Source organism: Olea europaea, chromosome 23 (genome assembly GCF_002742605.1).
Source record: "Olea europaea var. sylvestris chromosome 23, O_europaea_v1, whole genome shotgun sequence".
NCBI classification, from domain to species: Eukaryota; Viridiplantae; Streptophyta; class Magnoliopsida; order Lamiales; family Oleaceae; genus Olea; species Olea europaea.
The window spans coordinates 10,526,861-10,538,175 of record NC_036259.1 but is presented as its reverse complement, the minus strand read 5'-3'; the positions used below and the strand labels follow the sequence as shown (position 1 = coordinate 10,538,175).

At 35.5% G+C, this 11,315-nt stretch overlaps 1 protein-coding gene across 3 annotated transcripts; it reads right to left on the bottom strand.

The window, feature by feature from the left end:
* Positions 1-740: 740 nt before the first annotated feature.
* On the bottom strand, positions 741-10,396 carry LOC111372356 (DExH-box ATP-dependent RNA helicase DExH6-like). 3 transcript variants are annotated; one of them, XM_022994653.1, is made up of 15 exons: positions 10,093-10,396; positions 8,155-8,245; positions 7,769-8,069; positions 7,580-7,654; positions 7,022-7,066; positions 5,801-5,891; positions 5,665-5,723; positions 4,905-5,042; positions 4,590-4,642; positions 4,240-4,273; positions 4,017-4,106; positions 2,933-3,934; positions 1,744-2,811; positions 1,382-1,638; positions 741-1,009 (listed from the first exon to the last, which is right to left on the bottom strand). In XM_022994653.1, exons 1-14 carry the CDS (start codon positions 10,265-10,267, stop codon positions 1,384-1,386), a joined length of 3,477 nt encoding a protein of 1,158 aa, XP_022850421.1. In that variant the 5' UTR covers positions 10,268-10,396; the 3' UTR covers positions 741-1,009; positions 1,382-1,383. The 3 variants fall into 3 exon arrangements, with proteins under 3 accessions (XP_022850421.1, XP_022850420.1, XP_022850422.1); XM_022994652.1 differs by lacking the exon at positions 741-1,009 and adding an exon at positions 1,058-1,091; XM_022994654.1 differs by lacking the exon at positions 741-1,009 and having other exon boundaries at positions 1,093-1,638; positions 7,769-7,963; positions 10,093-10,389.
* Positions 10,397-11,315: the final 919 nt, after the last annotated feature.

Here is an 11,315-nt window from a genome sequence, read left to right as displayed (position 1 = left end):
TCTTTCTAGATCATCTTGCTATGTACATTTTTCCTTTAATCTCCGTTTGCATTCATTGCTATTTTCTAGTTGAAAATTGCCCTGAAAATTATCTTTTATGGTGGTCTCTTGAATGTAGTAGAAATATGGTTATGTACCATTTCCCACGTACGACGTTAATTTGTTGACCTCAAAAAATGTGCTAATATCTCGACTTTGTCCCCCTTTACTTAGACATTACTTGCACACTAAACACCCCATTAAAAGGCAAAGGCCGTTGGTCGAGGAAAATATCCTTTGATCGTTTACACTCCAATGATCAAGTCAACAGTTGGACTAAAGATAATATGAGAGTGCAAGAGATGGGAGAAGGGGCTTAGCTAGTGTTAGAATGAACATTCCTTAATTTGTTAAATGAATCACATATATATGGTGAAATGAAAACGGGTCAAGTGATGTTAGTGGGCCGAGTCCGCGTGTGACCGGGAACTGATTTGGATGCTCGGGAGTCAAGAGAGGAAGAAGGCCAATACTGAAGCTGTAGTTTGATGAGTATTTTAGTAATTTTATCGTCGTCCGCGTGTGACTGGGAACTGCTTTGTTTTCATTTTCAAAGGTTGTCTGTATCACAAATCCTAGGTACTAATGCCTTATTTTTTAAGAATTAGTTACAAAATATATCAGCTTATGCTCTGTGAAACTCATTTTGGTGTTAAGAGTAGAAAAGTCATTAATTTAGCTACCCAGTCACGAATATTTCCTTCAAAAATGCCTTTTCTATAGGCTAAAAGACAATAAACCTTATTTAAAAATTATTATAGTCTATTTCCAACATTTTGAAAGACGCGTTAACTTCATCAACTTGACCTTGACCATTGACAACTTGGCCATACTACTCGACTCGACAATATTTTCAAGTTAATCAAGCTTATACTCGAGAAACTTGAGATTCGGATCGAGTTGGACGAGCCAAGTACTCAATCAAATTCATTTGCTTACCTTGATTCCAGCGTTCAGCATTGGGCAACTCCTATACAGCAAAAAGTAGGAAGATTTAAGGGTAACCAGTTTTCCAAAATGCTGATAAAATGAAATTACTTCCTGCTCTCAAGCTGCATTTCCAATTTCAAAAAAGCTATCATTGAAGAATCGAAATCAGAAATATAAATACACTAGCTAGTGCTATATTGATACAAGATTCATATGCATGTGAGCGACGCAGCGCCAAAACTATGAAATTGAACATCTTAAATACTATCTCAACATGGTGGAGCAAATTCTTTTTTTGCAGTACCTTTACGAGTTTTTTTTTTGCGTGTCAGTGAAGCCCGAAAAAATGGAACAGTTCAATGTGAGCTTCAGATGTGGATTCACCCTTTTACTATAGGAATAGGGGTGTTACCTTTACGATATTGAGACAGAGTTCTCATCCTTTCCATTGTTCGTCAGCGACTTGTGATGTTCAGGATTCTCATTCAATTCCATTTTCGTCGTACCATTCAACTGGCCAATATTGGCAGCACTAATCATTGTAGATGACAAGTCCACAGGTTCCAATGGCAATGAGATCTCAGACATTCCATCCTTCGATAAAATACAGGACATTGCTTTCAAAGAGGCACCGAGATGTTCTGGAAGAACTTTCCGTGGATGGGTCACCTACAACACAAGATAAAATTAAGAACTTTATAATAACCACATACAGCCTTTTTTGTAGAGTGCCTTCTATAACAACAAAAGTACAACATGCCCACAGGAAATTACTTTGTATAATATTGCTGCAGAGAGTCTCTCTCTTAGGCAGTAAATATGAGCAACATCAAGAGCCATTGACTCGAAAGGAAGCCACCGATCAACAATGACTTTAACTGCATTGTCAGGGGAGGACATAATTTTCTCTTCACGGAGAGCAATTAACTTATCATGGCTCTCTATTTTATCTTCATTGCTATCATTGACATACGTATCTTCATAGTCCTTTTCGTTTGCAGGAGCCACCACGATCTCCATGGCCAATAACAATAATGGAAGTGGACCCACAACACTACATTTTCTAATGTGCAAACCCCTATCTCCACGAGTTATCTCATCAAACATGATCAAAGGTTGCCCACTAAATTTTTTAAATAGTAGCTTGAAGAGGGTTGAGCGGGGATGCAACCGAACCTTATCACCACTTGAAGTCTCTACAATGGGCTTCATACCATTTTTAGGTCGAAGCAGTCTTCCAACCATCGGATAAAGACCGGCAACAAGGACAGCATGGAGTATTCCTGGGTCCTGCGCGTTCACACTACAATTAGATGCAGCTTCTGGTAGAAAACCACTCCGGCGCAATTCAGTCTCCAGTTGCTTACGCATTCGTGATATCATTCTCATAGTGCTAGAAGATATGCAGTAGCGAGAACAAAACTGAGATCCTTCATCTTTTCCCTTTGCAATTTTCCATCCCTCGAAGGCAGCTATTACAGCTAACTGATCACTAAGGCCACCAGAAAGTGAAGCAAGCTCAGATTTTGCATCTATAGCTCTCTTCTTTTCATCAGGTTGTGTGGGTAGAGTGAATGGGTCTCTATAGTCAGCAGCACAAGCTAACGTCAATGCCGGGTCCAGACAATTCAATAATATTGCAATAAGAAGCATCTTGCTCTTGAGTGGATGAACTGGCAGGGATCCAACCCTCTTCCCAAGTTCCGTAAGATTCTCTTCTAGTGTCAGAGCCCCAATCTCTTGAAGAACTGTGATCCCATTATGTATGGTCTCATGAACTGGTGGGTCCAATGTCTTCTGCAAAAAATGTTCTATTCTGCAAGATGGGTCTAGAAGTTTCACCTGCACATGGTAAACAAAAGTAACATTACACTTCAACATTAACACATCACCCCACGCATGGTGGGTCCTTGATACTCGTATTTGTGCATTCTCTCGAAAGCAAAAAGGGAAAGGTGAATACCTGCAAACATAGCTCTTCTAATGGAATCCTCTTAATCTCAGGAACTTGGAAATCTGGCAAGGAAGCAGACCTATCTTTTGAGTAAAGATGATAACAAATCCCAGGTTGGCACCGTCCAGCACGTCCTTCTCGTTGCTTTGCACTTGCTTTTGAAATCCAAGAAGATTGAAGAGTTGACACGTTATTATACGGATCATAACTTTTTTCTTTCATTCGTCCACTGTCTATGACATAAACGACATCCTCAATGGTGACAGAAGTTTCAGCAATATTAGTTGAAAGAACAATTTTGCGGCATCCTGGAGGGGGCAGTCCAAAAACTTTCTTTTGCTCCACTGAAGGGATCATGGAATGAAGAGATATAATGACAAATTTGGACTCGTCCTTGAAAAAGGGGCTAGATTGTAAACGCTCTCTTGTTTTATTTATATCGTCCCAACCAGGAAGGAAAACGAGAATGGCTCCATCTTTTGATTCAGCACATATTCTTCTTAGTAGCTGCTCAATGAGCACGTGGTCAATTAGTTCAGGGTCAACGCTGGATAAGTATTTATTGAGTAATGTTTCCTTTTCAGTGTGGGAAATGGTTTTCTCATTGTGTTTTTTAATAATTTCAGCAGCTTCCACGTGATCGAATCCCTCAGCCCAATCGAGGGCAGTATTTCCATCACTGGCTTGTAAACGGCAGTCTGCTCCGAAAGAGAGCAGCATACAAATATCACCAACTCTCCCTTTTCCTGCAAATACCATAAGTGGTGTAACTCCGGTTATAGAATGCTGGTAATTGAAGTTTTTTCGACCCCCTTCAGAAGATATTAAATCAAGGAGAGGATCGAACTCATCATTTGACAAAGCCAAGTCAATAGCTTCATCAAGAGCAACTCTGTACTCCTCAGTTAAGATAGAGTCCTCCATTGTCACATCATCTGAAGTACATTTTCGGTGATTGTTTTCTGTTGATCTCAGTATAGAAAGTACATCCTCTAGATAGAAACTTTTCACCTGAGAGATGATGTTTCACATATCATATACTAAATTTATACAGAGAAAATTCAGCACCGCATATTCTATTATTAGAACTTACAGGATAAGTAAACCCAGGAACTCGAATAATAGGACAGCCACCAAAATAGTCTGAAAATCGTTCAGCGTCAAATGTGGCACTCATCAACACCTGTTCAAATTTAACTGGTCAGCAAATTTAGTGGAGTTCAACAAACCTGGACTGGCTAGAAGAAAATGAATAGGCAGATAGAAACTTTGCATGTAAGACATAACTAGCAAAAAAGACATGGGAAAAAACTAACCAGGCGCAATTGAGGATATGAAGGAAGCATGTCTCTGGAGACAAAAATAACAAAATTACCACAAAAAAATTCAACATAGTAGAATTTGATGTATAATAATTATAATCAAAATTGAGATCATAGCAAAGGATGAAACAAGCACTCTAACAAATAAGCTGTTTTCAGGGGGGGAAAAAAGAAGAAGAAGAAGCAATAATCATATTAGCAAACACAAACACTAATTTAGGCATCAAATAATGACATGTTTACTGGTCCCCATATATGATAAATATATCAGGATCATGATGACTAAAGGAACGAAAAGTTCACGTGCCAACAAGAGAGAGACAATGTAATCTTGGGCAAGGCACCTGATAATTGCTAGCATGATATCAGAGTAGTGGTCCCTTTCATGAATTTCATCCTAAAGGTAAAAACAAGTTTGTCAGGAACAGACATTCAAGATAAGAACAGCAAATAATGGATGGTATACAGATATTGTGAAACTTATATTATAAAACAAAACAAAATGCACACAAAAGATACTATTATTTGAAATTACGAGAGAGAAGGGAATTGATGCGGGGTAATACTTGCATAGTATTTAGAGCAATCATTCATCAGAGGACAAAAAGTCATTTACATTGTTGAAAATCATAATGTAAATGAATTAGAGACAAAATTACCACAATGATGTGGGTTATGTCAGAGACACTATTTCCAGTATTCTTAGAAGCTCCTCTGCCAACTAGAACCCTCAACAAAATCCCATTGGTGCAAAACAGAAGAGATGAATGCTTCCCACCTTTGCTCTCCAGCCGTATCTAGCATTTTTTATGAAGTAGAAAGTCAGTAACATCTTCATAGCCTTGGGTATGAAACTAATATACATGCAGTACAAAGAAGAGAAGCGTGGAATGGAGAGTTCACACAGAGCACAATAATGAAAATCATGATATGATGATGAACTAGCACAGAAGGATTATCATGCTTTGCATATGTTAATATGTTCTCTTATCCGTATAGCAACTTAAATTACACCATTTCTGATCATTAAATGGGTTTATGCTTCTTTTGGTGGGCTTCTCTCTTTTATGTTCAGTAGGGAAAAAGAGTTTTGATCTCTTGAATCTGTTATGTTCTCTTATCTATCTAGCAACATAAATTATACCGTTTCTGATCATTAAATGGGTTTATGCTTCTTTTGTCAGGCCTCTAGAGTGAGGTTTAGGTGTATTTCTTTCAAGAATGAGGTGTGCTTTGATGAGATATATATAAGCCTCAATAATATATAAATATGATTATCATATTTATTGAAAATTTGTATTATCAGATTATTGAAAAGCAAGTCCTATCAAATAGAACCTCTTAAATTAGGCATAGTGCTGACAAACAACAACAATAATGATAAACAGCAGCACAGACATTGATTAGATTGTGTAGTACCTTGTACCCTACAGTATCTCCAACATTTTCACCTCTTTCTGTAGCAATTCTCTCTGCCACTGAACTCGAAATATTAAAGACATTTACACATATATGAAAATCGAGAATATATATACTCAAGACAGGTTCTGCCCACCTGATGTGGCAGAGATTCTTCGTGGCTGAGTACAAACAATTTTACATGTCTCTCCTTTACCCCATACATGATCCAGAATAAACTGTGGGACCTGAATTATGTTGATTGTGGTGAGTGTAATAATATAACATATTCAAAATCATAATATTAAAGATATTACGCAGAAAGGAAAACCAACAAGACCAGGAAGGAGCATTGTGACTAAATATATCACAACTGTCCAAATATTTTGTAGTAGTTGGAAATTATTTCGAAATATCAATTTTCTTGCTTCGTTCTGCCTCCACAAACAAACAAAACACATAACAGACACCAACAAAGAAAAATATTACTTGTTTCATTTGAAATATTTTCCCATTCTCAGATATGGAGAGGCAGTGTGAAATATGTTAATACGCAAATAAAAACACAGAGTAAGAGCTCATTAGCTAAGTTGACATTTCAAAATTTTCAATCTAACAATGTAAAATATGATTATGTTCTATTCTATAACACAATTTTTCTTGATTTGAAACATATAATATATAAGTAAAAGTCAGTGGATTCGATTGTCTTTTTTGCTTCCAGTGCATTGAATAGAGACATCCATAAAAAATTACAAAAGGGAAATAGTAATATTATGAATTGCAATATGAAGTGCCAATGAATTTCTATGCACCTGGAAACACAAAAAATAGTAGGGTTTCTTTAATCTTGTAGGTACAAAATGCTTCTGAAAAGAGAACTATATCCTTCACCTTTAAGCTCAAACTTGTGCTTTTAATATTTAAATAACTCGTATAATCAATTTCAACCTTTGAAAATGCAACGAACTAAGTCCACAAAAACCACGATCCATCACAAATCTCAGATCACAAAAGCATAATACTTTTTATCCACCTTTCAATTATTTCACATGCATAATTTAATTAATTTAAGGAAATTGATTTCGAGAAATTGCACATCTAAACATCCCAAAAATTTACTTCATTTCAAAATGTCAAAGTATCTACGTTTTCCCATTATGCTCACACAAAAGACCAAATTCGAAATAAAAGAATCAATATTTTGCCACTTGTTTGAATACTTCCAATATAAAAACTGGAGGAAAAAAAAAGTTAAAATACGAACCGAAAAGAAGGAAAAAAACAATTAAATGCATTACAATTCAGACTATTAATACATTAATTATTTTTTGGGGGGTTGAGAAGGGCAAGAACCGCACGGAGCAGAAATGTTCACCTGTGTTGTTTTTCCACATCCAGTTTCACCAGATATGAGCACAACCTGCTTTGGAAAGATGAAAAAATCTTTAATTTATTGGGCATGATCCAAAGGAGATAAACAAATGCAAATTTAAACATAAAAAGGATCTCTACACTTTAAAAAAGCAGTCACCGAAAACCACAAATCCCATCAAGCTGAAAAATAAATTATAAACAGAATCTTTCTTCTCCGATTCTCTGTAAACCAGGCTTCCTAGTTGTAGGAGTCTTTTGTACATAGCCTTTCAACATTCTGTAATTCTGGGATTTTAGCAGTTATAATTGTTACATGACATCAATGTGATTCAGCATATATGTGTTATAGACAACTAGGCAACTACTAAAATAAATTACACCATAGGCTTGTTTGGAACAGATTTTTCTAAAATCATTTTTCTCTAAGATAATTTTCAACCACATGTTCTATGGGCCCACAACTTTCCCGACTTTTCAACCACATATTCTCCAAAATAATCCTTTTCACTTGAAAAAGTCTGTGCCAGACAAGCTTTATGTAACACGTGATGAAGACAACCTGATGAGATTCCAAAGCTGATGTAACGGTATCCCTGAAAGATCCAATTGGAAGCTTAGACCTCTCCTCGGTGATCTGTAACATGGAACCACGGTAACTTGCTTGGTTTCACATTTAAAGCTGATAGATAACAGTGCTGACAGTGCACAGGATTCAAGGGGGAAGTAAACTAAACGATAAGCACTAGACCTGTCTCAAGTATGGGGATTTTTCTATCCTTGAAGCAACTGATACCACCTCCCTTGCAATTTCAGACTTGGTCATCGCAGGTTTGCAAAATATGTCGCCTTTTCTTTTTTGTACTTTATTAGTTCTTACGGAACTTTCTCCAACCTTATTCTCAGCCATCTCTCTGTCATCAGGGGGATACCGAGAAAACAAATCCTGTAAAACATCTTTTGCTTCAGCTGAAAATCTGAAAGAAACAAGATTTTCCTTCCCCTCTTCCTTTTTCGTCTTATAAACAGAAACTTCTCGATTATCCCCCCGCCTAGAGAGGATTATGTTCATTAGAAATATAAAGAGCCTAAAACCCAAATCATTTAGTTAATATAATCATACTTGTAATTACTTACCAAGTACTTTTGGACCTCATTCCCATTTTTCTACATAGCATATGCACAGCAGCTCGATCCTGATTTGACATATTAGCTTCAAATGTATACACTGCATCAGCAAAATTTACACATGCTAAATTAGTTATGCAACTACAAACTGCAGTAAGCTATACAGGGCATAACCAGCACAAAAATGTGGTCAAAGTTGCCTAAATCAATTAAAACAGGCCTGTAAATATAGTGCTCACCTTTCAATTTTTAAATGACAAACCTTCAAGACTTCTTTTTTCCTTTTAATGCGATCATCCAATCATTAATTTTAAGCTATAATACCTTTTTATAAGCCTACCTACGTCTTTCTAGAAAAAGATGATTGGTTATAATTCCATGCTATTTCCAGCCATCCATATAATGTATTATAATCCAAAAATACTCTGTTCAAAATCATCTAGCTTGGAACTGATAGAGTGTGTTGGAAGTTCAAATCATATTGGCTTGCACAGCCTGATAAAAGATGAAACTCCATCTTTGAACATTTGCAAATAATAGCCCCCCCTAACTACGAGCATAAGAAGTATTCAGACAGGCTACCAATTTCCAAAGTTATTCACTCATGTGGGCACAAGATATTGATGGTAGCAAATAACTACAGTCAGATAATCATGTAACCTTAATCGAATAATTGAAAATTCCAAATCACTGTGATTCATTATGACAATTAAGCTTCATATGGATGATGATATATAATATGCCAAAGGTAGTTCATGCCAAATAATATTTCACTAAAAAAGTCAAGAATGTGGAAACAATATGGCACAGTAGAACATTTGGACAAGAAAGAAGATAGGAGCACATAAGCACACCAGATAACACTTGAAGGAGAAAACAATAATACAGGACCATGTACCTTGCCAAAAGAATTTCATGAATAATAAGAACATAATAAATAACAGAGGAGAAGTCTTAGAATTCAATTTTTATATTTGAGGTTCGACATCCTTATTCTGTAGCAAACAAAAGAATAAGAAAGAAAGGAAGAAAATGCACCAAATTTGTAGACACTATTCCCCCGTTTGGTAGCAATTTTTCATCCCAAAAAATCAATTTTTTTACTATTATTTCACTATTTCAGCCGTCATTTTTTACTTCTTCACTAATAAGTGAAACCCATTTTTCTCTCTAAAGGTCAAAAAATCAATTATGATAATCACTACCGAACATGCACTATTTAGCCAATAAACAAGAGAGTTCGGGACAGCTGTCAAATGATGATACAATATATATAACTTAAACATATAGAATAATAATCTAATTACATTTATGGACTTCTCGGTATAGTGATGGAAACAATTATTTTGTCTGAGAACGAAAATACCTTGTTACAGTGTGTGAAAAATTAAAAATTGGCTGCCTTCATATTGTCTTATTTGGGCAATGAATAGTTTTATCCATAGCAGACAGGTGTAAAACAAACCATATGCAAGAATAAGCAGTGAAGACTGCATTAAACCTGGTCAAACTTAGCTTTATAATAAGAGATGCCTGATATATAATAATCCATTGGCCAAGCAATCTATTATTACACGTTGAATTAGAACTTAGGCTTTAAAGGGAACCTGCTAGAGCATTAAATTTTTAAAATTGCTAATTCACACATTACTCAATTGATTCCTGGCTAAACTAAAGCATAATATCATAAATCTACATACACAAACATGTAATTTTAGGAACAATCCGAAAGGCATATGCACATGGATTATATTTTAAGGCACATGAACAATATAAATAAAAATATCAATTAAAATAGGCATAGCGTTCAACCAATTCACAAATAAGCAATATGCAAAACTGGGTACTCTTTCCAATAAGTAAATAAAAAAATTTACACGAATGCACATTATTTTTCTCAATAAATCAATGAAAAATAATTCTTCGTTTCATTTCAATTTAAATTACCTCCAGCGTCAGATTTACGGAACTCTTCAAGAATCTGGGTCAGACGAATTCTAGTAGCTTTGGCAACCATGGTCTCTACTCTTCGGTACTTCCCTTTCTTCTGCCTCTTCTTCCCAGCCCCACCAGATGCTCCCGTTCCCATTCCTCTCTTTCTTTTCTTCCCCGTTTCATCCATTGTTTACTTTGTACTATTATAAATTTTTGGGTGCAATGGGGCTTGAGAATTCAGTGTCTCAGTTGAGTTTTATCGGTAGAATCGGAGAAGAAGATTAAGGAGAAACAGCGGAATGCATACCCATACCCTAATGTAATAACCAAACGGGCTTTAACGTCTCCTGGGCCTTATATGATTGTGAGTCATTATACTTCCAATCAATTTTCAATTGAGTCATTACACTTCAATTTATACCAATTAGGTCACCATATTTTAATTTTCTTTTACAAATTGGGAAAATTTGAACGTTTCAATTTATGTCAATTATGTCGCCATTTTATATTTTACTTTCAAATTGGATCATTCCGTCACATTTCCAAACAATTTTTTATGACGTGATCGTTTATTACTAACAACTATCTTATGTGACAATTAAAACGTTATCAACTTAGAGCCTGTTTGGACCCGATTTTTTCACCCAAAAAACTGATTTTTTGACCATTATTTTACTATTTCAGCCGTCATATTTGACTTCTTCTCTCATAGGTGAACCTCACTTTTCTCCTAATGATCAAAAAATCAATTCTCAAAATCACTCCCAAACAGACTCTTAACATGTCTCCACATCATAAAATTGTTAAAACTCAAAAGTCCGTAACAAAACAAGCCATAACTGAAGCATTATGCCTAACTTCGTGAAGAAAACTATCCAAATTATAATTAGACGTTAACTATGTATATACTTATTGCTTAATGATATGTAACCTATCAAATCAAATCTTATTTCATGTACTATTTGCCTGTAAAAACTTGTAATTTATGACATAGATTGAGTCCACGCAATAGGGTGTGAAAGAACTTAATTTTAAACATCATTCTGGAAAGAAATTTTGAATTATGTTCCTTTAAGTGTGCCCCTAGCCCTCAAAGGGTTCGTTTGGCTTGTGTTTCAGTTTTTGGTTTATTTTAGATATCTATTTTAGCCCCAATTTGCCCTCCATTACATTATATTTCATTTTTCTCTCTACTATTTTCAACTATACAATCTTTCATAAAATAATATTATACG